The sequence below is a fragment of the Nanorana parkeri genome, unplaced genomic scaffold, assembly GCF_000935625.1.
Source record: "Nanorana parkeri isolate BGI_ZX_2015 unplaced genomic scaffold, ASM93562v1 scaffold111, whole genome shotgun sequence".
NCBI lineage: Eukaryota > Metazoa > Chordata > Amphibia > Anura > Dicroglossidae > Nanorana > Nanorana parkeri.
In genome coordinates this window covers 2,206,665-2,233,608 of record NW_017306379.1, presented here as the reverse complement: position 1 = coordinate 2,233,608, position 26,944 = coordinate 2,206,665, and the positions used below count along the sequence as shown (strand labels likewise).

General features: G+C 44.3%; 1 protein-coding gene across 1 annotated transcript in view; it reads left to right on the top strand.

The window, feature by feature from the left end:
* Nucleotides 1-26,944, top strand: part of TTLL7 (tubulin tyrosine ligase like 7) — a 139,931-nt gene that overhangs the window by 12,602 nt on the left and 100,385 nt on the right. Inside the window, exons 2-6 of the mRNA XM_018553127.1 lie at nt 18,536-18,611; nt 20,356-20,493; nt 21,004-21,125; nt 25,725-25,792; nt 26,263-26,421. Coding sequence (XP_018408629.1) covers nt 18,587-18,611; nt 20,356-20,493; nt 21,004-21,125; nt 25,725-25,792; nt 26,263-26,421 — 512 coding nt within the window. The 5' untranslated portion in view covers nt 18,536-18,586. The remainder of the gene's footprint in view (nt 1-18,535; nt 18,612-20,355; nt 20,494-21,003; nt 21,126-25,724; nt 25,793-26,262; nt 26,422-26,944) is intronic.

The window sequence follows — 26,944 nt, the reverse complement described above, 5'->3', positions numbered from 1 at the left end:
CGCAATCGCGGCGGGAAACCGCGATACGCCCGGCGTGACTGGGGTGCCATTCGAAAATAATGGCACCCACAGCGCGATCGGTTCACACCTTGGCGACTGCTGACCGGGTGGCAATCCGCACGGAATCGTGCACGATTGCCGCGCGGTGAGGTGTCGCCTAGGTGTGAACCTAGCCTAAGAAAGTGAAGGACCATCAAAAGGACTCTCTCATCTGCACCCATGTCATGCTAAATTGCAGCCCCATTTCCTATTTTGCTTTAAAAGTTCATGTTTATGTAAACAATTGTATAAGATAAAAACTAAAGTTCATAATATTAGAACAGCTTGTAACAACCTTGGGTGTCTGTGTGTGCTTGCAAAAAGTGAAAAGTATCTTGCTGTACTCCTTACCGGATTTATGCAAATGGGTGCTTGCAGTGACCACGGTGGCACCGTGAAATACTGAAGATATAAAGGATGTCACCAGCACACCAAGTTGTTGTGTTCAACAAATATCCATTTTAATGACAACCAATGTCATTCAATAGCAAGTATTTTCGGGGCCTCGCAGGGTCCCCGTCATCAGGCTCAGAATGGCCCCGTCATTCTGAGCCTGATGACGGGTACCCTGCAAGGCCCCGAAAGTACTTGCCATTGAATTACATTGGTTGTCATTAAAATGGATATTTGTTGAACACAACAACTTGGTGTGCTGGTGACATCCTTTATATCTTCTGTGTGTGCTTGTTCTCCCTGCAGTGATGTTATACAAACTTAATTGGAAGCCACTAATCAACTCTATTACACCTTTTGAGGTGTAAAGATAACATTCTACGACACAAAATCAAAGCGTAGAAGAGGACCATATTATAGACCAAACAGACATCTGGGATAGAGAAGGGCTCTGTGTTCCACTGCTGATTATCTGGGTCCCCATTTGGAATAATTGCCCCCTCAAGGTGAGTAAGGGCACCCATGGACATTCTCATTCTGGAACTTTAGCACAAAGGATCCTGACACAGGAAAGGTGACCATGCTTATAAGGGGTTAACTGTACATTAGACAGGATTAGTGTTAAATCGACCATACGAGTCACATTCCGATTGTACAAGTATCTTTTAGCTTGCACAACAAGTATGTGGTGCAAAGGCCTGCCTGGTTGGATACAGACTGAAAGGTTTGTTTAGGTAGGAGACACAATACGCGATATCGGTAAACTGAAAGGAGCTTGTACAGTTGGATTGTAAAGTGTGGCAAGCTTTAGAGGGATGGGCAGGATTAGGGTCCATTCACACCCGCCACGTGCTAAGGGCTCATCCACGCCTGGTGTGCGTTACTGTGTGCTAGGTGCATTGCCTTGCTATTCATTTGAATGGCATCCCAATGCACCTCCCGGTCGCCATGCTCTGCAGTGCAACACAACGAGCAATACTGCACTACCATGCATTGCAGTGGAGAAAAATAGTGCATGCTCTACTGTTTTTTCACCACACCACAGTGCATGGTATTGCTGTACTATGTGTTGCGATGCGTTGCAGGAAATGGCGGCTGGGAGATGCATTGGGGTGCCATTCAAATGAATGGAAAGACAATGGGGGGAATTTATCAAAGCAATTGCGACAGTTTTAGCCTCTTAGATAATTTTTTTTTTTTTATGTGCAAATCTGTCGGTCAACATGTACCCCTGTTTTCATCTGAGCTTGCACTACTTTTCCAACTGCACGTGTTTTGCACCTGTTTTCTTCAGAGCTTGCACTACTTTTTCAGTTGCATGTTTTTTGCACCTGTTTTCATCTGCACTTGTTCTGGGCTGTCTGAAACTGGAGCATCACCTAAGAAAACAATCACAACTTATGAAGTCCCCATGACCACTTCTTCAAGAAGCGACAGTTATGCTTTTTGCCTGTAGTTACAAGTCTTCTTTCCTGGAGTCTGTTAAACCTCATTTATCAACAACATTACACTAGCATCATAAATCTGGCGCAAATATATTCCGTGCAAGTTCAAACACTCGCAATTGCTATGATAAATTCCCCCCAATGTATATGTATTTGCTCTGCAGATTGTATACCGAGAGCAATCCTATTGAGTCTGTGCAGCTGACTGCCCTCTGACATCTATGAGTGTAAGCATATATTGAATGGGTGCTGCACCAAACGGGCAAAAAAGTCCAGAGTCTTTAATGATTCAATTGCAAAGGAAAAACAGCCAAAGCGTTTCAGGGGCAACAACACTCCCCCTTGGTCAGGACTGGACCCGATAATATGGGGATTTAAAAAACTCACAGGACTGAACCAAAGGAATCTCTTAATTGGTGGGGTATGAATTCTCCTTTTGGACTATAATTGCATGAAGAGATAACTGTAGCAAGACTTGGAACATGGCTCCAAAGTCTATAGGCACCTTTAGTGCAGCACAAATCTTTAAACGTGTCGGGGAAGATCACAAATGGATTATACTTATGTTTGTTACGGGAGAACACTGCATGGTATGAGAGATTGGTGCCATGTTATCTGATTGACCTCCATGTCACCATAGACAACTATTAAATGATTGAAACTGGTATGTTGGAGAGAGACGGCCATGTCGTTAGAGCTACTGCTCTGTAATTAAAGACTTAGGATACTGCACTTTCCATATTATCATTTCCTTTTTACTGCCTTAATAAATAAACCGTTGGAGTTTATTAAAAACGAAGGAAAGGAAAGCCCTGGGGAGATTCTTGGTAGTGTCAGGCAATTGGTGGCATCAAACTCATTTAATATGCCTCAGAAGAGCCGGAGAAAATGTGTTAAAATAACCCATTAGAAGTGTGAACTTCAGCGGTGCTCTCAGGTTATTAAACTGTGTCAGATATAAATCACAAACGTCTAATCCAGTCATTATCTTCAGACACTTCTTTATTCCACTTCCCTTTTCACTTTTTTTAATTGGCTCCGAAGGTTAAACAGAGCCAGGGTTAGGATCTCCATCAATTTTTATTGTCTGTGTATCCATTTGAAGGATTTGTTCTCATAGCTTGTCTGATTGATGGGTGTCAGAGAGGACAGGAAGTGAGGGGACGTCTCCCCACTTACTGTCAAGTGTCAGACAGGAGGCTGGTCCCAGTGGATGGTCCTTTCTCCAGGGCTACAGGTGCTTTTTTTGATTGTTATGAATCTTCTCAATGAAAGGAAACGCCACTTCTGTTAAAAAAATGAATATATGATATAAAATTGCCATACAAGCCATTTTGCAAATTGTTATTAATGCAGAACTCCAGGGATATTTTTTTGCTCCTTTGTGTCTAGGTGCTAAAAAAAGTTATACTCACCCGAACCTTGGAGCCAGCTTCTTTTTGGTGGTGGGGTTGGTGGTGGTGCGGCTGTGCTACACTGAAGAGTGGAACTACTACCATGTTCACTCCAGGAATTTCCTATGGTCTCTCCCATCCTCTGGAACTCCCTACCCCAATCTGTCTGGCTGTCTCCTACTCTGGCTACATGAAAACTCAGCTCTTCAGAGAAGCCTACCTCGCCTTTAACTATAACCTAAACTTTTACCTTGTCCATCAACACATCCCCTCACAGTTATTACCCTTTGCATCACTTGCCCTTGCTTTTTAAATTATATGCTCCCACGAGCAGGGCCCTCTCAACAATGCATTGTGATGTAACTGTACCATCCTTCTTTATGTTATAAAATGCTGTGCAAACTATTGGCACTATATAAATCCTGTATAATAATAGTAACTGCAACTCTCTGATACCCAGAAGTATACACTTCTGTTCCTTGCGGAGTTTCAAGGATGCCGCTACTTTCCAGCTACAGGCGGGTCCTCTGTATTGTACTGGAGATAGCGCTGATAGCACCATTCCCTGGCACAGAGCCCCATCGCTGGCCACGGAGGGCTGAGGCTATGATGCTCTTCTTTCCAAGGCCCTGACGCGCGCTGTATCCACTGACATTTGGGAGTTTTTACTTATTAAAGCTTATTAACTTTTAATATATTGGGTCTATGCGTTCAATGTTTTGTTCTGTTTTTAAAGGAACTAGGCAGAAATGTAGGGCCAGGTAGATGTCCTGAGGGGCCACCTACATTCTTCATGCACCTGCAGTAGTTTGGAGAGATGGCACAATTGGTCAAAGCTGTGTACCTCCCTGCTACAATATATACAATATACAAGTATACAATTGTAGGAAGTTGGTGTCTGTTGGAGTCATGCTAGTACAGGCAAGGCAAATGTGGAGTGGGGTAGTCAAAGCTGTTACATTAGCCTAGGACCTTCTTCTGCCTCAATGTATATATATATACACATTTCTATTGTCTCATTTTTGAGCAGGGTTTAATCATTTGTGTTGGTAACAGGTCTGCTTTAAGAGGGTTTCTGAGTTCCAGTGACTCCAGCGATCACGAAGCCTCAAGTCTGGTTACAAGCTTAGTAACGTTTACAAAACAGTTTACTAGCACTAAGTACATAGGGATACACATTTGACTTCCTTGTGTTGGATAGATTTGAAGACTGAAGTGACTACACTGAAACTTCACTTCCTGTAACAATGCAGAGTCATTATATGGACCCACACCTAGAGGCTCCCTGTTTGTATACAGGTTCTCATTTACTAAGGCTAGGTTCACACGTGCACTACACCGCACAATTCCCGGGACGCGCTGTCCTGTACAATGCAGGCAGTGATTGCTGCGTGGCCCCATTGATTTCAATGGGGTGACATCCACGCGGCAATCGCAGAAAAAAGGTACAAGTACCTTTCTTTGGCGATACACGACACGTGGCTGTTTTAGCGTTTGGAAGCATGGGCGCAATCGCGGCGGGAAACCGCGATACGCCCGGCGTGACTGGGGTGCCATTCGAAAATAATGGCACCCACAGCGCGATCGGTTCACACCTTGGCGACTGCTGACCGGGTGGCAATCCGCACGGAATCGTGCACGATTGCCGCGCGGTGAGGTGTCGCCTAGGTGTGAACCTAGCCTAAGAAAGTGAAGGACCATCAAAAGGACTCTCTCATCTGCACCCATGTCATGCTAAATTGCAGCCCCATTTCCTATTTTGCTTTAAAAGTTCATGTTTATGTAAACAATTGTATAAGATAAAAACTAAAGTTCATAATATTAGAACAGCTTGTAACAACCTTGGGTGTCTGTGTGTGCTTGCAAAAAGTGAAAAGTATCTTGCTGTACTCCTTACCGGATTTATGCAAATGGGTGCTTGCAGTGACCACGGTGGCACCGTGAAATACTGAAGATATAAAGGATGTCACCAGCACACCAAGTTGTTGTGTTCAACAAATATCCATTTTAATGACAACCAATGTCATTCAATAGCAAGTATTTTCGGGGCCTCGCAGGGTCCCCGTCATCAGGCTCAGAATGGCCCCGTCATTCTGAGCCTGATGACGGGTACCCTGCAAGGCCCCGAAAGTACTTGCCATTGAATTACATTGGTTGTCATTAAAATGGATATTTGTTGAACACAACAACTTGGTGTGCTGGTGACATCCTTTATATCTTCTGTGTGTGCTTGTTCTCCCTGCAGTGATGTTATACAAACTTAATTGGAAGCCACTAATCAACTCTATTACACCTTTTGAGGTGTAAAGATAACATTCTACGACACAAAATCAAAGCGTAGAAGAGGACCATATTATAGACCAAACAGACATCTGGGATAGAGAAGGGCTCTGTGTTCCACTGCTGATTATCTGGGTCCCCATTTGGAATAATTGCCCCCTCAAGGTGAGTAAGGGCACCCATGGACATTCTCATTCTGGAACTTTAGCACAAAGGATCCTGACACAGGAAAGGTGACCATGCTTATAAGGGGTTAACTGTACATTAGACAGGATTAGTGTTAAATCGACCATACGAGTCACATTCCGATTGTACAAGTATCTTTTAGCTTGCACAACAAGTATGTGGTGCAAAGGCCTGCCTGGTTGGATACAGACTGAAAGGTTTGTTTAGGTAGGAGACACAATACGCGATATCGGTAAACTGAAAGGAGCTTGTACAGTTGGATTGTAAAGTGTGGCAAGCTTTAGAGGGATGGGCAGGATTAGGGTCCATTCACACCCGCCACGTGCTAAGGGCTCATCCACGCCTGGTGTGCGTTACTGTGTGCTAGGTGCATTGCCTTGCTATTCATTTGAATGGCATCCCAATGCACCTCCCGGTCGCCATGCTCTGCAGTGCAACACAACGAGCAATACTGCACTACCATGCATTGCAGTGGAGAAAAATAGTGCATGCTCTACTGTTTTTTCACCACACCACAGTGCATGGTATTGCTGTACTATGTGTTGCGATGCGTTGCAGGAAATGGCGACTGGGAGATGCATTGGGGTGCCATTCAAATGAATGGAAAGACAATGGGGGGAATTTATCAAAGCAATTGCGACAGTTTTAGCCTCTTAGATAATTTTTTTTTTTTTATGTGCAAATCTGTCGGTCAACATGTACCCCTGTTTTCATCTGAGCTTGCACTACTTTTCCAACTGCACGTGTTTTGCACCTGTTTTCTTCAGAGCTTGCACTACTTTTTCAGTTGCATGTTTTTTGCACCTGTTTTCATCTGCACTTGTTCTGGGCTGTCTGAAACTGGAGCATCACCTAAGAAAACAATCACAACTTATGAAGTCCCCATGACCACTTCTTCAAGAAGCGACAGTTATGCTTTTTGCCTGTAGTTACAAGTCTTCTTTCCTGGAGTCTGTTAAACCTCATTTATCAACAACATTACACTAGCATCATAAATCTGGCGCAAATATATTCCGTGCAAGTTCAAACACTCGCAATTGCTATGATAAATTCCCCCCAATGTATATGTATTTGCTCTGCAGATTGTATACCGAGAGCAATCCTATTGAGTCTGTGCAGCTGACTGCCCTCTGACATCTATGAGTGTAAGCATATATTGAATGGGTGCTGCACCAAACGGGCAAAAAAGTCCAGAGTCTTTAATGATTCAATTGCAAAGGAAAAACAGCCAAAGCGTTTCAGGGGCAACAACACTCCCCCTTGGTCAGGACTGGACCCGATAATATGGGGATTTAAAAAACTCACAGGACTGAACCAAAGGAATCTCTTAATTGGTGGGGTATGAATTCTCCTTTTGGACTATAATTGCATGAAGAGATAACTGTAGCAAGACTTGGAACATGGCTCCAAAGTCTATAGGCACCTTTAGTGCAGCACAAATCTTTAAACGTGTCGGGGAAGATCACAAATGGATTATACTTATGTTTGTTACGGGAGAACACTGCATGGTATGAGAGATTGGTGCCATGTTATCTGATTGACCTCCATGTCACCATAGACAACTATTAAATGATTGAAACTGGTATGTTGGAGAGAGACGGCCATGTCGTTAGAGCTACTGCTCTGTAATTAAAGACTTAGGATACTGCACTTTCCATATTATCATTTCCTTTTTACTGCCTTAATAAATAAACCGTTGGAGTTTATTAAAAACGAAGGAAAGGAAAGCCCTGGGGAGATTCTTGGTAGTGTCAGGCAATTGGTGGCATCAAACTCATTTAATATGCCTCAGAAGAGCCGGAGAAAATGTGTTAAAATAACCCATTAGAAGTGTGAACTTCAGCGGTGCTCTCAGGTTATTAAACTGTGTCAGATATAAATCACAAACGTCTAATCCAGTCATTATCTTCAGACACTTCTTTATTCCACTTCCCTTTTCACTTTTTTTAATTGGCTCCGAAGGTTAAACAGAGCCAGGGTTAGGATCTCCATCAATTTTTATTGTCTGTGTATCCATTTGAAGGATTTGTTCTCATAGCTTGTCTGATTGATGGGTGTCAGAGAGGACAGGAAGTGAGGGGACGTCTCCCCACTTACTGTCAAGTGTCAGACAGGAGGCTGGTCCCAGTGGATGGTCCTTTCTCCAGGGCTACAGGTGCTTTTTTTGATTGTTATGAATCTTCTCAATGAAAGGAAACGCCACTTCTGTTAAAAAAATGAATATATGATATAAAATTGCCATACAAGCCATTTTGCAAATTGTTATTAATGCAGAACTCCAGGGATATTTTTTTGCTCCTTTGTGTCTAGGTGCTAAAAAAAGTTATACTCACCCGAACCTTGGAGCCAGCTTCTTTTTGGTGGTGGGGTTGGTGGTGGTGCGGCTGTGCTAGGGAAGGTATTGAATCTTGTAATATTAGTGTAGTGGAGCAGTAAAATTTTCTAGCAAGTTCAAAGACACTTTGCAAGTCAAAAAGAGTTGATTATGGAAAGGAAGAAAGCTGCAAGTAAGTAGGGATGCACCGATATCGATACTTGTACTCGCATGCCTGGCTCGATACCTGAGCTTCCGGTATCAGGAAGCAGGGCAGCGAGTCGTTACACGCTGCCCGGCTTCCTGATTGGCCAGGAAGCCGGCTCCATGCTCCCTCGTCACTTGGTGACTTGTAATGACTCGCCGCCTTGCTTCCTGATTGGTCGGGAATCAAGGCCAATCAGGAAGCCGGATGGCGAGTCATTACCGGCCCTCCAGCTTTCTCATTGGCCAGAAATCTGGCTCCATGCTCCCTCATCACCAGGTAACGATGAAGCATGGAGCCGGTTTCCTGGCCAATCAGGAAACCGGGCGCTGTGTAATGACTCGTTGCCCGGCTTCCTGATTGGCCATCTTCTTGACCAATCAGGAAGCCAGGCAACAAGCCATTACACAGTGCCCGGCTTCCTGATTGGCCAGAAAGCCAGCTCCATGCTTCCTCGTCACTAGGTGACGAGAGAGCACGGAGATAGCTTCCCTGCTTATCGGGAAGCCGGGTGGCAAGTCTTTACATGCCGCCTGGCTTTCCTGCTAATCAGGAAGCCAGGTGGCGAGTCATTACAGGCCGCTTGGCTTCCTTAATGGGACTTCCGGTATCGGTATTCGGTATCGGCGAGTACCGAGAAAAAAATATCGGTACACGTACTCGATACAGAAAAACTGGTATCGGTACAGCCCTACAAGTGGTTATTGAAAACGCTTGAATTCTCTGTGCATTTACTTGCAGTTTTTAAAGCTGGTGACAGGGCGTCTGAATAAAAAAAAAACCCCATCTGATCCTATGTAGGTGTGCTTCCTAGCCGTAGGCAGAATATGCTTATCCCTCATTTCGTCATGTAAAACAAAACATCGTAGGGTGGATATGATTGCCGTCTGCACACAGACAATAGCACATCTGGACAAGTCCCAGGAGTCAGGTTGCCGACAGCCAGCTATTTAAGCATTTTCTCTTGCTGTCAATAGCAGCACATGTTCCCCGACTCCATACGGTTGTCTCCTTGCTCCTGGCCCACCGGCTCCTGAATTGAACATTCACCCCTGCAGCAACACCACCATTTCTGGGTCCGCGCATTGTGCCAATTCCACAATCGAACCTTCTGTATTTGATTATTTCATGTGTTTCACGTGCTGCTTTTTTTTTTTTCTCCCCTCTTCATCTTAGTATCTCTCACTGTTGGATACCGCTGCTTTGATGTGTCATGTTCTGTGTTTGGAGAAATTTAGCTAAGTTTAGATGTACAAATAGTGTAATCAGCATCCCACGTTTTATCTTTCCTGCCTCCATTTAGATAGACACAGAAATGCATTATTGATTGATGCTGAGAGCAATCACATGCCCAGGCTTTTCCGAGTAGACTGAGCCCTACTTCTCCATAAAGGCTTTACAGCATCTCACAGCTTACTGCCAGAAAGGTCGCATTTAAAGGAGAACTGCCGGAAGATTGCAGGATTCCATAGCAAATCCTAATCTGCAGCATGGACACTTTTATCTCTTTATTTTTAATTTTTGATGCACTGATTCCGGCTTTTGTGCACTTTAAAAAGAATCTCCTTAAAGCGGACCTTCACCATGGGAAATAACTTTGCTACCCTTAAACCGGGGCTGGACAAATCCCAGGAGCGAGGGTGTCAATGCTCTGGGTGGCTCCTAACTTTCAGGTTTCATTTTTTGTCACTGGAGCTCCAAAAAAAATCTTTCTGGCTCCTGAATTCCATATTTAGTTGTACACCGCTGCCTTAAAGAAGAACTCCAGGCAAAGCATTTAGTAACTCTCGCAGTGGGGCTACCACCGCACTGCAAGTGGTGAACTGCTTATTTAGTCTAGGGAGGAAAATAAAGCTATACTCACCTGATCCTTGAAGCCGGATTGTTCTTAGAAGCCTGTCCCTGGAGCCTCTTTCCTCCTCTGCAGCGGTCTAAGGTCCCTGAGTCATTGTGTTCTATACACAGTGTACAGGATGTGAGGGTGCCGAGGGACATGCCTTCACTGCAGTGTAGGAGGAGACAGGCTGGGGGAGTGCATCAGGTGAGTATAACTTTGTTATTTTCCTAGACCAACATCAGACATCCTAACCTGCAAAACCTTATTTCAGGGAGGTACCTTTCTCATTTCAGGGAGGTACCTTCTCTGTGTTTTTTGTTTATTTTGACGGCGGCCGTCGGCCACCGTCAGAATAAAAAAAACCTAAATAGCAGGGGAATGAATAGCTAGGCTGCTATTGGTTATTTCAAATTGCAATAGCCAATAGCAGGCTCGCTCTTGTACCCACCCACTGCTGCTATCAATCAGCAGAGGAGCACCTCAGGTCCACCTCTGCTGATTGACAGCAGCAGCATATAATGTTAATAATCACAAAAAAATACAAATAAAATAAAAAGATTAATTAATAATAACATAAAAAAATTATATAATAACAATAAAATGCTATGATATCTACTAAATATATATATATACACACACACACAAACATAGTAGATATTATAGCATTTCATTATTCATATGACAAGAAATACGGTTACAGGCACTTGTGTAAAGGTGGCTGTGCTCTTTGTGTGTGATGAATTGCAGCGCAGGGAGCTCCCCTCCACAGCTCAGCCAGCAGCCAAAATTAGGAAGTGTGCCACTCACCCTCCCTGCCCCCTCCACAGGCGTCTTCTATCGGCTCCCCCCGGCACTGTTATTTACGTGACAAGGTGTCTGCAGAGCTAGCTCTGGGACCTTGGTCTCCAGCCAATCACAGGCTGCCCTGCCGTGCCTAAACCCCTCCCACTGACCAGCCACGAATGTTTTTTTCTCTTACAACTTAAACTTTATTCATACTCAGCAGAAGCCAAACTAGTGAGCGCAGCAGACCTGGAAAGGTTTCAATCCTTTCCGGGATAAAATGTCTCTCTTGCGGTCTTCCGGGAGCCGCTATCTAATAGCGGGAGACTCCCGGAATGTCCGGGAGACTTGGGATGTCTGCAACATGAGCAGTTAACCGTTGCACTCAAGGGGTAGCCCCACTGTAAGGGTTAATACAGTTTTTGCCTTTAAACCCTTACCCCCTCCATAAACATGAAACCCGCTTTTTTCAGTTTGCTTACTTTCTTTTTGTTGTTATTCACGTTCCGGCCTGCCCTCCCTTCTCTCGTCTCTTCCCCATCCTCCATTCTTGACGTGCTTGGCTGCTGGTGCCTCCTGGGATATGCAAGCCATGAGATGCCCAGTTGGCATCGGCTTCCATACAGTGGATGTAGAAGAAGGGAGCACCTGGGGGCCTGTCATTATGGGGAGGGGTCAGAAGAGACAGCCGGCTACTGATCGCATCAAGGAAGAAGATGGCAGTGCAGGACCTGGTGTGTGGAAACAGACAACAGGACAATGCTGGATTTGCTGAACGGGTGAGTTTTTGACTTGAGGAAGACCCAGCATTAGATAAGAGGGTATTAAAAAACATTTAACTGGGGGGAAGGGTAAAGTTTCTCTTTAAAGCTGAGCTCCAGGGAAATTTTTAAAAAATACCCTTGCATTAGGACTCCCCTGTACACTGGAAGGGTTAAATGCTCATCTTTGCCTTCAGTACCATTCAAAAGCACTTTTATGTAGCTTATCCATGGCTTGTACTTGCTTCCAAGAGTGCTGAGAAGATGATCAAACTTGACTTAGGGCCCCGTCAGCGCGCCTCTGCGTTCCTATGCCGCTCAGCCACGTCACTGAGGTGGGTGGGCCAGTAAATGTAATTGACAGCCGGCTCGAGGGAGCTGTCAACTACAAGCAAACAGGTCGACTCGCGTGCCAGCTGTGGCACGCGTGCCGGGGGATGCCGACCCCTGATCTAGAGCCTTGGTTCTCAACTGGTGGGTCGTGACCCAAAAGTGGGTCGTGACCCCGTGTTCAGTGGGTCGCCGCATGCCTTCCACTTTTCTAGGCGAGGGGCTCCTTGGCCAACCTCTAGCGCAGCACTGTCAATTCTCGTGCCAAGCGGCCATCCAAAATATGCTGCCCGGCGCAGAGTTTCAGCTTGAGGTGGGATGGGATGGGGCTATTGCCGCGAGGGAGCTCCATCCATACGTGCATTGCTTACAGCTCGCTCACGTGTTCTATAGAGTGACTATTCATTTGTATGGTATCCCAAACGCATCTCCCACCCACAGTTCGTATGCCCGCACCAAAACATGCAGTACCCTAATGTTGTGCGTTCCATTGCAGTGCAACTTGGGTCACAACTTAATGACCGAATGTGGGTCCCGAGGTTACACGGGTTGAGAACCACTGATCTAGAGGAAGCAAAAGTTGTAACCAGATTTTTGTAGGTGAACCTGCTTCCCTCTGATGCTTTGAGTGGGGGGCAGGCCCTCGGCATCCTCATAGTGCTGGACTGCTGGTACGTGATGACATCAGAATGTGACCAACAGACAGAGCGTCAAAGAGAAATAGCTTTGGGTTGCATAGAGAGGAGGAACCAGCGGGACAAAGGAATAAGGTAAGTAAAAGTGCTTTTTAATGGTACCCTAGACAAACCCATTAAGTGTGGGGGGAGTCCCACTGCAATAGTAATTTTTTCATTTCCCCAGTTTCCCGCAGGCTGAACAAAACAATCTATTTGTGTAAAACCAGCATAAAACACACATTGTGCTCATTTTCCTTTCTTCCTTTTAAAGGAGAACTATGAGGTGAGTGCTTTTCACTCACCTCATAGTTCTAGCCGACCTGTGACAATGATACTGTCACAGGTGTCAGCTCAGTAGATCAGGAAGTGAGAGAACACATACCGTAAGCAAAGCTAGTGACATGCCTATGGGAATTTAGAATTAAAATGATGACTGTAGATTGCACCTGCATCTAGATGAGGAAGGTCCTATCTAAAATTGGCCCCGTATGTATGCATATGAGATAAGAACTTTAGATTGCAAGCTCCTTGAGGGCAGCTACTGATGTGAATGTGCACTGTAAAGTAAAGTAAAGTGCTGCGTAAATTGTCTGCGCTATATAAATCTAAACCATCTATTGAGTGGAGAGGAATTATAACACAATCAGGTGTTTATTGCTGTATGTGCCCCCGTTAGGAAGATTCACCCCCTCTCTTTGCCCTGGTGACCATTGTCACTGTGAAGGTGAATGAAAATCTCAGATTGTAGGTTGTCATCAGAACAGGAAAAGATGGGAGCTCTTCCATTTGGTAACACTAGTTCTGGTAACTATCTGGTAATTATCTAGCTTTGGAGGGATTTACTCTCACATCCTGTCATGGCTATTGGACAGGAAGTGAAGGGAAATTTCCCTCTTTTGGGACATAGATAGCAAATACTTAGGCTTAACTTAGCCACTTATATCACAGGTGTACTTTAATCTGGAAGCATGCAGAACATTAGAGAGGATGCCCATCAGGACCCATGAGGATACAGGAAGCTTTTTTTTTACTGCTGAAAACTCAGCAAAAGCAGCATGCAAGTTCTTTTAAACATTATTTCTACAAAACTGCAATCTGTCTTCACATGCGACACATTCAGCTTGAATGAATGTCAGCGGCCAGGTTCACAATAGATTAGCAGCATGTATTTTGCTATCTCCTTACCCACAGCTGTCTCCTCCGATGGTGGAGAAGGAGGCTGACACCACAAATCTGCATTATCCTCCCTTGGATAATTAGATGAATGGTTCTCAGCCAGTGTGACAGAAACATTTGTGAGATCAGGCACTGATGAACAGTACATAAGAGCAGCTCACAAATATATGTATGCAGAGACAATGGAGTGTTCTGTGTGGGAAAGCACTGTAATTAAACATCGCTTCTCAGGGCCTAATCACATGACCACCTCCCCGGGGCGCCGTCCGCCTCTTGTCAGTATAGTGTGTCACAGAGCTTTAAGGCTGATAGATTTGGTAACCAATGGCTGTTTCACTAATAGGAGGCCTGTCTCCACGGTCATCCTATATTAGGAAACCCATGTTCAATAATATGTTGAACACCCACTTCAAGTCTTGGTGCACGCTTGTTGGAAACATTTTCCTAAGAGTACAATTGCTGACCTTCTGAAGATGTTGGTTGCCTGGCTATTAAGCATATCCGGTGGCCTCAATACCTTTTTGAGTTTGCCCAAGCCAGAGCAAAACTATGACCGATTCCCCCCTCCCAGCTCAATCAGTTGCAGCAGGGGCGTTCCCTTATGTGATGGGTGAATGTTCTGGCCACAGCTGATTGGGCCGGGAGGTGGGTGTGTCAGTCACTTGGGTTTGGAGAACCTTGGCGAACTGGCAGGGCCATTCCTTTAATGAGGCAGTCTGAGGCTGTTGCCTCACGTGGCATCTTTTTGGTCATGGGGAGGTGCAGCAGACAGAACTGCACAATGTTTGCAGTGTGCCTGCCACCCTCTTTCCAGCCATAGCATCCCAGTTTGCTAAGAGCTGGTTGGAGAGATGTGCATGGCCCTTACACATCTCCCCACCCAACTCTCCCCCAGCTGCACTGCAAGCTGGGTTAGCACCAAGCCCCCGCACATCACTGTTTTTGAGTCACTGGAATCACTAAGAGATTCTTATTGGGCAGCTGTTGTGAGCATTATGATGCTACACAGCCTCCCGGGTTGTATTCACCATGCCACAGTGAAGTGTAGTGGGGAGTAGAGAGGGTGTTGTGTGTTAGTTCACCTTTTTATTTTTGTATGAAAAGGTGAACTAACCTTTTAAAACCAAACCTGTACATAGATTGCAAGGTGTGAGCTGCCAGTGAGTCAATAGCAGGGGTAGACAAACTCTGGCCCTCTAGCTGTTGTGGAGCTACAAATCACAGGTATTGGACAGGGATCACTCCAAGAGGCAGATGCATGATAGGATTTGTAGATTCACCAGAGCAGGAGGGCCTGATTTTTCCTTCTCCTGGTTTATGGCAAACACCCCCAGATGTTGGCGTGCAGCTTAGTTTTCCTCTAGAGCGCCCTCCCCTTGGGGAACTCCTAGAACCAGGGCAGTCTGATATTCATGTTGGCCCAGCTACTACCCTAAATACTATCATGCAAGCATTCCTGTTTAGGCAGTAGAGGAGAGAGGGGAGAATGCACAGATAGTTCCAGCACAAAGCTAATGGCTATCTTTTGTCAGCGTCCGCTCAGAATTGACTTTAGTATATGGCCGTGTTATGGAAATTAGGCTTGGAGCTCAAGCAGGAACTGATGCCAATTGATTTGCGTTATCTGCCCTGATATAAGAATACAATTAAACTTGTTTATGGGTACTTTAGATGGATACAGTTATGAAGAATGATCTCAGAGCCTTCGGACTCTCTTGTACAGGACCCACTTAGGTATTGATGTTTGTACTGCACTGCAGTTCTGTTCTGTCCAATGGGATAGAGTGCAGTGGTCTTTTGCCCGCTCTGGATTTATGGACAAGCCTAGTCAATTAAAGAGGTTTATGGCCGGGAGAGAAAGAAAAATCGGAATAGAGTCTTTGTTTCTTTAAGGTATAATTGATTTTTTTTCGTGGTGATAGAAGAGGAAGTGCACTCTTCCGGAATCTCTTTGAGTGGCTATAGAGAACAATTAACTTGTATTTATAGCATTACCTTACTGCTTCCATACTTCCTGGCTACAGCATTTCAGAGAGGAAAGGCGTTTAATGGGACTGTGTTAAGGTGCCCACACACCTTGAGATAATCATACGATAATCGCGGGAAATCCCGTGCTTGTACGATGATCGTAAGGTGTGTGGGAGCCGTGCGACCTCTACTACTGTAAGGTCGCTCGACTTTTATCTTAGGAACATGTTCGAAAACCCGCCGAGAATCGTGCGACGTTCGGCGGGTGTGTAGCATGTTCGTAAGATAAAAGCCGGAGGGGCCGGTGTGCGCAAGCGCACACTACCCGTTCGGCATTGCGGTCATCGGAAGCCCGCCCTTCAGCGGGGCGGGCTTGCGATCATCGCAAGTACGATCTGCCTGTCCAAGATAGGCAGATCGTAAGTTTTTTTAATTACCTTACAACCATCGCAAGACAAAAGTCTTGCGATGGTTGTAAGGTGTGTGCCCAGCATTAGAAGGCAAAACATGTCTGATGGTAGTAGCCTGAGTCCCAAATATGGAAGCTTAAAGAGACCCTGTCACCAACTTAAAGAACTCCGGGCAACCCCCTCACTGCAGGGGTTAACTACTCATTTTTGCTTAGGGTAAAAAAAGAAAAGTTATACTCATCTGATCCTCCAAGCCAGTTGCTGGAGCGTCTCTCCGCCTCCTCTACAGCAGTCTGGGAATCCTTGAGTCATCAAGTCCTATACAGTGTATAGAACGTGAGGACGTTGAGGGACATACCTTCGCTGCAGTCAAGGAGAAGAGAGGCTGGAGGGAGCACTGCTGGCTCTAAGGATGGGGTGAGTATAACTTTTTTTTATTACCCTAGGCAATAACAAGCAGTTAACCTTTGCAATGCATGGGTAGCCCCACTGTAAGTGTTAATACAATTTCTGCCTGGAAATTGGAGTGACAGCTCTGAATCTGCTGGGGTGGCTGACATCACATCCAGCAATCTCAGTGCTTTTATATGTCTACAGAAGAGAGGCCTTTACAGATACATAACATGCATTAAATATGATAAATGCACATATAATCTTAAGATTATTATTGAAACAAATGGTCTGGCGACAGGGTCTCGTTAACTGCTTCCTGTCCAGCGGCCATACATAACCGGCTGGACGGGAACGTTCTAGATTCGGGTGGGCGTTTTAAAACGTTCTTCCCTGTTCCCTTTTGTGCGCGCCATGTAGCGTGCACACGAGCGGGAAAACTGCTCAGATTTCACACAGCCAGCAATGACTGTTTAAATACAAGTGTTCCGGCAGCTGTAGAGCTGCCCTGATTGCTTGTATTTTGCATGTCGCCGATCCCGAGCTCCGCTGTGCCCAGTGGGAGCCCAGGACCGGCAAAGCGACTCTGTGACAGGAGATCAGGTAAAAATTCAAAAAATAGTCACCAGCACACCAAAGTGAATTCTGCCAATTCTTTTTTGACAAAAGAAAAGTTATCTCACAATGTGTAGCAACGTTTCTGAACTATTTCGGTCCCTTTATCTCAGCAAATACTGCGAGCACTATTTTTGCAGATCGCACTGAACCGGAACGCAAGCACTAATGTGCCTGCGTTCCGGTTGCGGGCGATCGCACTGCGGGTGGGAGGTGCCGGCCAGCTTGTATTCTCACGCGTTCCAGAGGCCAAACGCTCTGGAACGCAGACTTTGTGGTGTGAACCGGCCCTTAGATAGATTGGAAGTATAATCCCTATCAGGTTTTTATTGCTGTCTGAGTCTCCTCTGGGAAGATTCTCCCTTTCTATCTGTCCTAGTCACCATTGACACTGGACAGAAAGTCCATAATATTTTGTATAAGCTTTAGCATTTTAAAGGAGAACTATGAGATGAGTGATTTCCACTCACCTCATAGTTCTAGCCGACCTGTGACAATGAGACTGTCACAGGTCGGCTTAGTAGATCGGGAGGTGAGCGAACACATACCGGGCTGGATTCCCCTCTCCGATCTACCAGCGCTGACTGGCAGAATGGATGGGGGAGGGGGCGGGTACAGCTGGCTCTGCCTCTAGATAGGAGGAGCCAGCTGTCACTCACGCAGCTGGGCGGATCCCGTCATCTACGTCGGGATCCGCTCCGGCTGCGGCGTCTCAGTATACCGCGAGCTGTAGCTCGCAGTATACTGAGCTTAGGGTAACGGGAGGACGCTAGTTTGTGTCCTCCCGTTACCCTAAGGAGAACTATGGGGAAAAACACTGACCCCATAGTTCTCCTTTAATGAAACTTCAAGCCATTTGCAATCATTTTAAATCTGTAGCTTTAATTAAAATAGTACCTGGCAATCCTGCCATGAAGATCCTGGTGTCACACAGGCTTCCAACAGAGACTACATGTTTCAACATATATTACTATGTCATGGTCTACTGCTATCAGCATCTGGAAACCCAACCTGAGAAATGCCATGCAGCCGTCTCTGGAGTGCTTTTAGACAGTGGGTGGTTGCAAAGAGGCTGCAGATCATTAACAGCACTGAGATGCAACAAAGAATAGAAAAAAGGTGAAAACCATATTTTTTCATTTAAAAAAAACGCAAGTGAAAATACGCAGTGCTTTAGCAAAATAAATTCATAGCAAAGCAAAATCATTCATTTATGGGGTTACTTCTACTTTACTGAAAACTTAGAGATTGCAACATGTGACCACCATGTAAGTTGCCAGGTACAGGAGACTTGGGGACCACTAACTTATTGTTTTTTTTTTCTTTTTTTAGGTTCCACTTTAGTAAGCTTGTGATGCCATTTGGGAGTATTCCGGAGATGATATGACGAGCGGTTCATGTGAGCTGGGTACGGTTGTCAACTGTGTCCCTTTGACTCTACATTGCCGTGTCACCGGCCATCATGCCATCCTTGCCCAATGAGTCTGGTACGACATCTGTGTTTCTGCATTCCACTGTCATCTCATTAAATTCGTAAACATTTGTGCCCAGAACACTCAATACTCGGCCTTGTTTATTGTAGGATCTACCTGGCCGAAAAAAAGTCACCAGCTGGATTTAGGGCAGTGATATGATCTGGGGTTGCTTCAGTTGATCAGGTCTAGGTTCAGCAACATTAGGTGCCCTAAAATGAGGTCAGCTGCCTACCTGAATATACTGAATGACCAGATTTTTCCATCAATTGATTATATTTCTTCCCTGATGGCACATTGGGCATATTCCTAAATGACAATGCCAGGATTCATCGGGCTCAAATTGTGAAAGAGTGGTTCAGGGGGCATGAGACATCACACATGGATTGGCCACCACAGAGTCCAGACCTTAACCCCATTGAGAATATTGAGAATATTTGGCATGTGCTGGAGAAGACATTACACAGAGGTCCGACTCTCCCATCATCACTACAAGATCTTGGTGAAAACCTAATGTAACTCTGGATGGAAATATATGTTGAAATATTGCATAAGCTTATCGAAACGATGCCACTGTGAATGAGTGCCTCAATCAAGGCTAAAGGCGGTCCAACTAAATATTAGAGTGTGTAGCATTTGTTTTGGCCAGGCAGTGTAATTTTCTATAGGTTCCAGATTCTCCTTTACTGCACTGGTTGATATGGAAAATATGTGCAGCCTTCCTTCAGGCACTCTAATACATAAGATGGGCCTTATGCATTAAAGGGAAAATGAATGTGTTTGTGTTTCCTATAGCAACCAACAAGGTTTGTCTATTCTTTTTCTTACCTGTACTTAAAAAATGACAGCCTGAATCTGATTGGTTGGTATAAGTAACATGTACAGTTCACTTTCAGCTAGTCTACTTTGAAACATAAGGTCTATGTGTGATGTTTATGCATGTGTGTATTTATTTATGTATGTAAAGTCAACAAGTTATGTAGTACTCGACCCAGGGGAGCTTACAATGAAATGTACCCACACCTTTATGCAGACACATGTCTACAGCAAAACCTGGACTTCAGTTGCCTTAAAACAGCTGATGGTTAGCAGCCATGTTGCCAAAACTAGACAAGCATAGGACTGCCGTCTGTCTGATTTTGATTTATACAGTCTGGTTTATATCAGGGCCTTCTGGTTATTTTATTGCTATATAGTGTGGGTGGTTTGGACACTCTACTTAGCAAGATGGACTTTATCTAAAGACCTCGGTTGTACCTTCCCATCCCATCCCACATCAGTTCTGCCAGCTGTCCCAGCTGTCAGTTTGAGAGTCAAATTTTGCTCTATATTTCAGAAACAGAGCTGCTGTGTATCACGAGCCTACAAACAGTGGTTACAGGCTCTAATCATAAATACATTGTAACAGTGTGGTTACATTGTATTTTGTTTTGTGTTCATATGCAGCTCAAAGGCTTGTCCATGGCTCTGCACATAACGTCAGTTCCAGCAAACCTGCCTGTAAAACCAGAATCAGATCGATTTCCAAGGCATCTAACCTTAAAAACAATTCAGCAACGGCAGCTCCCATATCTCTCCCATGGTCCCTTTAATTTGCACCTGTCAGTCAGTAAGTACCAGGTATGCAACATAACTGTTCCAAAACTATTCACTGACTGTATTTTATTTCTTGTTTGTAAGATCGCCATGCGTCGTCCAGCTTGTCACTAGGTTCAGCTTTGCCTTATCAGACCAATGGCTCCAATAGAAGAAAGATCAGGAAGAAGAGGAAAAATGGAGTCATCACAGCCAATGTTTCTGGAACCAAATATGAGATCGGTAAGGGCTGGGGTATGTGGGTGTCTTAGCTGATGGTTGGACATTTGGGGTCTGGCCATAGACATTAGCTGATGGTTGGACATTTGGGGTCTGGCCATAGACATTAGCTGATGGTTCGACATTTGGGGTCTGGCTATAGACATTAGCTGATGGTTGGACATTGAGAGTCTGGCTGTAGACATTACCTGATGGTTGGACATTGGGGGGTCTTGTTGTAAACATTAACTTATGGTTAGACATTACGGGTCTGGCTGTAAACATTAGTTGATGGTTGAAAATTGGATCAGGAAGAGCATAGGAAATAAATAATGGCCATGGTACTGTATTACATTACATTCAGCCTCAATCCTTTTTGCCTCTATTCGCACAGAACGAACATTCACGGAGCTCTCCAGGCTGAAGGGCTCTGCAGATTGTTCATAAATAGACCCCTTACTATATTTTAATGTAATTTGAGTTAACTGTAAGCCAATTTAAAGCCCATTCACTGTCTTTCCCTGCTTCTTGCAGTCCGTCAGGTAATTGAAGAGATGCATTTTGTGAAAAGCCGGGATGATGATGAAACGACAAATCTCATCTGGAGCGATTGTGCAATACAGCATGAGAAGATTGCAGAGCTCAGGAATTATCAGGTATGGAAAGGACAGCAGAGAAATGTGAACCACGTAATTCATGATCCTATTCCTTGGATAGAAGGGTCAACTGAACATTAGTCATTTTTTTCATTTTGACTTTTGTCTTGAGGGTAAACCTAACAGTGGAATATAAGGTGGGGGGGGAGAAACAGGGGAGCTGAGACAAGTAGGAAATGTGCAGCAATCTACTGTTTTCATGGATTGGTTGGCTTTACAGTCACCAATGTGAGCTGAATAGTTGTGACCATATCTATGAAACACGGTTGGCCAGGTAACAAGTGGAATCTTTATCAAATGTTATCTCCATTTATGCGTGCCTAGCACAGCAGGAATACCAAAAATGGACCATATTGTTAAGCTTATGAGGTCCTTGTACAGTAACATGCTATTACACTATGCATCTATTTGTAGCACCTGGGGGAAGCCAATCAGGGGACTCAGGAAGAAAGACCAAACCCGAGCATGGAGCTTCAGTCAGTAAATAGTAGAAAGTACAATGACCATTTGTCCAATCTCAATGCAGTAAAGTCCGGGCTCATTCAGAGTGTGTGTCAGGGGAAAAAAAACAAAACATGCGCAGTACAGCTCTGAAATAGATGCTCATTTCCGCATGTTTTATTGCTTTAGAGACCCTAAAACTACCCATTAATCTACCAGAAATGCTCATAGCTCCTAATTTCCTGTTGCCTTTTTTGGACTGAAATTGCAAGGAATTGTGTCAGCCCTGCCCAGTTGTCTTCTGCTGAACTACAGAATGCTGCCCCCTCTCCTCATCTTCTCAACAAGGGTTTGTAGTCCAAATTAGGAACTGGGAGGGCTGGTTAGACCCCTTGAGATAACACAGAGCTCACATGACACTGGAATTCTGGTAGGATCGACAGATATTTTTTTACACTTATCAAACAGATATAACAAAACACTTTCAATGGTCTATTTATTTACCAGACCAAAAGGGAACTTATAAGAGAAGCCATTTGTTGAGGTTCACATATGCTTTAAAATAATGGATTCAACAGTAATTCATTTAAATTGAACCTTTCCAGAGGCAAATATGGAGGCTACCATTGCTGGCCTACTTCTGAAGATACTTGTTGCCTGGTTGTTGTTCTGACACTGGTAGGTGAGTCACCTGAAGCAACTATGGTGTGCAGATAAGAAAAATAGTAGGGATGCACCGATACCGGTTTTTCGGTATTGGGTACAAGTACCGATATTTATCTTTCGGTACTGGCCGATACCATATACCGATACCGGTACCTCCGTTAGCATGGAGCCGGCTTCCCGGCCAATCAGCATGGAGCCGGCTAAACAGCATGAAGCCGGCTTCCTGATTGTTTGGGAAGCCAGCTCCACGTTCCCTCGCAGCAGTTCCAGTATTCGGGGGTAAGTATCGGAGATTACTCGGCCAAATACTCGATTTCGCACCAATATTGATAATAGTATCGGTATCGGTATCGGTGCATCCCTAAAAAATAGTAGAAAGTCAAACGTGCTCTTCCACATCCTTGCTGTGGGTCAGTGACTTAAATTAGTAAAGCCAGAGGATTTACATGACAGCCAGACAGGTAAAGTTTGCAATGCTCAATGCTCCATGCTCATATATTAGATCAAGGGTAGACAACCTCAGCACTCAGACTGTGGTGAACGTACAAATCCCACCATGCCTCTGCCTCTGGGAATCATGCCTGTGGCTGTCAGAGTCTTGCAATGGCTCATGGGATATGTAGTTTCACCACAGCTGGAGTGCGAGGTTGCCTACCCCTGGGTTGGATGTTTATTGGTTACACCAGTAGGAATATATTTACCACTAATCCAGTTCCTTTAGCCTTTTGTTCATTAGACAATAATTCATAGAAATACCCCAATAAATGTATATTTCAGATGCCCAGTAATGTTGTGTAATGTATTTTTCCATGTCTATCCCAAGGCTTTGTATATGAAAAAAATTGCAGTTCTTCTATTGCCAGCCTATACAGGGCAGCAGGGGGCAATGCCTGTGGCCACTGTTTGCACAAGCCCCTGTGGGTGGGAAGAGTGCAGCACCTCTATCTATCATCCACAGCAACATTACATTTACAGACTTTTTAGTGGGCGGTATTGAGTGGGTGGAGCATTATTCCTGAACTCCTCCCCCATTATCATGCCTCAATTACTACTCTGGAGCAAGACTACCTGACATGAGCCAATTCTTACATAGAAATTGAAGGTAAAGAATTAAGACAAGAATTGCATTTTTAGACAACAATGCGCGTTACATGGCATTTTGTAGGTGGCCACAGTTCAGTTTATGTCACCTGATATTGGGTCAAGGGAACCTTCATTGGGGTTATGAGTTAAATAGGAAAAAGTTAACACACCCCAAAATGTTGCACTCAGGACTTTTTCCAGCGTAGTGAGAAGACAACGGGGTCTGTTTATAAATTATTCCCAGGGTGAAGGGTAACTTTAGTAAACTACATTGTGCAGATGAGGAAAATAGAGTATCTGTGAACGTTTGTTTTGTGTGGATCTATGCCAAAAGGATTGTTCTTTAGTTTTATTACAAGGCGGTGTATTTCCGATTGTCTTTTTTCAAACGTAATTCCACACGATGGCCACTGACTGGTGCTGTGGAGCATAGAAGATCAATACTTATTTTCTATGCTTTTCAGCACCATCTAGTGGCCATAATTTGGTATTACAAGAAAAATAAACATTCAAAAATACATTGCCTTGTAAAGAAACACCTAAAAATGTTCATTGTAGCATATATCCACACGGAACGAATGTTAATTGATATTCGCATGGCGAATAGCCCAACATGTTGCTGGTAATGGGTTTTATTGAAAACCATGAATTTTCTGATGTCCATGAATTCTGCCTGCAATAGAGATTTTCTGGTAACACATTTAGTGTGAATGATCCCTAAGTTCTTATTTGTTGCTTTGGGTTATGACCAGAGCCTCAAAGCAAGGCCATTATTGAGCCCCACCGGCTGCCGCACCTCAAAAACAATTTGTCTAGTGCAAGGCTTTTTTTACTTTTCAATCTGAGGTCCCAAATAAGGCCACGGGCATATGGGCACATGCGGCCATAATTGGACGATTCTAGGCCTCCTAGCTGCTGCATGGTCTATTGTAGCCATAGCCATGCCATTACTTATTAGTAGCAGTGTTACGCTTTAGGGTCAATTTATAATTCTTCTGGCCACTCTTATGCTTGGCAAATGCCATTCACATGGCATTCCCGACACTAGGTGGAGCCAATGAGCATAGGAATTTGATATTTAAGTATTTTTCCCAGTTTATAGCCAGGCGGAAGATTTATAAATGGTCCCCTTTGTGTTGCAGTATTGAATAAGCTTGGATCTAGCAACACTTGTATGTTGCATTTTAACTTGTGCTGGCTGTAGTATCAATGGGATATTTTTTTAAGGTCTTGAATATAATAACAGTACACTATTGGATGTGTTCAGTTATATATCTTAAAGGTATATCTAAACCCAAGAACATACATTTAATTTTTTGTAGATGACCAGTTTTTGGATGTGGTGACTGTATTAGGTTTGCTTTTTCATGCCAAGTACAGTTTTTGCAATATAGTAAAATACTTGTTTATCCTGCCAGAAATCCAGTGAGCATGTCATTTTCTGTGCACTGAACTGAAATTTCAGGCAATGTTATCAGCCTTCCTAGTTCTCTTACTGTGAACTACAGACTGCAGCAGGCTCTCTGAAATACAAAACAACCTCCCACCATGTTTTGGAGGAGAGGTGTTCTTTAGTCCAAATCATGAGAGAAGCCTAGGGTGACAATGCTGCTTCTCCGTAGATGCAGTGCAGTGAGTGAGCGTTGTCACCCTAGGACTGGAAGCCTGTTACCGGCAGAATCACCAGGTGAAACTAAAATGTAAAAAAACCTGAAAACAAACGCAGACACCTCATCTATGAAGTGATAAGCTGAAATATTAAAGGAGAACTATGGGGTTAAGGCTTTTCCCCATAGTTCTCCTTAGGGTAACGGGAGGACACAAACTAGCGTCCTCCCGTCACCCTAGGCTCAGTATACCATGAGCTGTAGCTCGCGGTATACTGAGACGCCGCAGCTGAAGTGGATCCCGACAATTGTTCCGGGATCCGTCCAGCTGCGTGACTGACAGCTGGCTCTGCCTATCTAGAGACAGAGCCAGCTGTACCCACCCCTCCCCCGTCCGATCCACCAGTCAGAGCTGGAGGATCGGAGCGGGAAGGGTGGAATCCAGCCCCTCCCCCGGCAGAGAGCCGTGACAGGATTGAGAAGTGAGCGAGCGCCGGTATGTGTTCGATCACCTCCCGATCTACTAAGCCGACCTGTGACAGTCTCATTGTCACAGGTCGGCTAGAACTATGAGGTGAGTGAAAATCACTCACCTCATAGTTCTCCTTTAAATTTTTGTTCTTGGGTTTGGATACACTTTAACTTGTACACAGAACAATGATGATATTGAAATTGTAAACGATGTCAGTGGGAGTCATTTCCTGAGTGGGTGCTAAGGTTTACAACTCTTAGCCTTGTAGAAGAAGTCTGCTCATGTATTATTCACCAGTGTTTTCTTCTCCTTATCATTTTATCATTTCAGAGGATTAACCATTTCCCCGGGATGGGAGAGATCTGTCGTAAGGACTGCCTTTCAAGAAACATGAACAAGTGAGTCTCCTAGGCTGATGTCACGTCAGTTGAGTAGGATACGGGTGTAGGGCAGCCATGTCATATTGGTGTTTTCTTACCTCTGATTTGCAGCCCCCATCCAAATATAACACCCAAGATGTAGTCATTCATAACTCTACGCTTCCTTACAAGGTTAAAGCCCAACTCTGGGCAGCAGGAAAAATGACCCCTGCAGTGGACTCTGTACTGCAAGGGTTAAATGCTCATTATATCTAGGGAGGATAGGACTAAGTGGCAATAATTACCATTATTGTTCAAGTGGTATTGTCAATCAGAGGGCGTGGTGTGCTGCAAATATTGAGTACTAGAACCTGTTTCACATCCACACAATGCCCTTATACTGTTAACAGGGCAGTTTTCACAAATTCCTCCCCTACAGTTTTTTTTATTCTTTCGCTTGGAACTATGTTCAGTTGTATTAAAACGGCTATGTGGGTTGTGTCTTTCAGAATGATCAAGTGTCAGCCTCATGAATATAGCTTTATTCCACGCACCTGGATATTCCCCGCGGAATACACTCAGTACCAAAACTACGTGAAAGAATTAAAGAAGAAGAGGAAACAGAAAACCTTTATCATCAAACCCGCCAATGGGGCAATGGGTCACGGGTAATCTCACATCCCATTACTATAGATCCTACACGGATTATGCGTTCTGTCTTATGAACATATTAAGATAACAGAAGTCACAATCAGTATTACTTTGCATAAAACCATAAGGGCTTTTATGGGGAGCAAGATGATACTCGTGTGGCTAGCTTTAGCAGAGTAGATGAATTTAAAGTGAATCTGTCCGCCATTCTAAACTTTTAAAAGCAAAAGTGCTGCTTAAGAGCAAATTCTTCAAGAGGACTGATATTGCCATTATGAGCTATAAAAGCTTCCTTGTGTGCTTCTTTAAAATTGTTTTACTTTGTTACAATGTCCCTGATATCCGCAACGACTGTCACTTCTCCATTCCCATGTGAAATTATCCCTAATGCAAATCCATCACATTTGAAACTGGATCACAGTGCTGGAGAACATTATGCAGCAATGCAGAAACTGGTTGTAACATTTCTCAATTCATACTTCCATTGCTGAGAAATATGTAGGAGGAAATCAGACATTTGGTGCTATATATATATATATA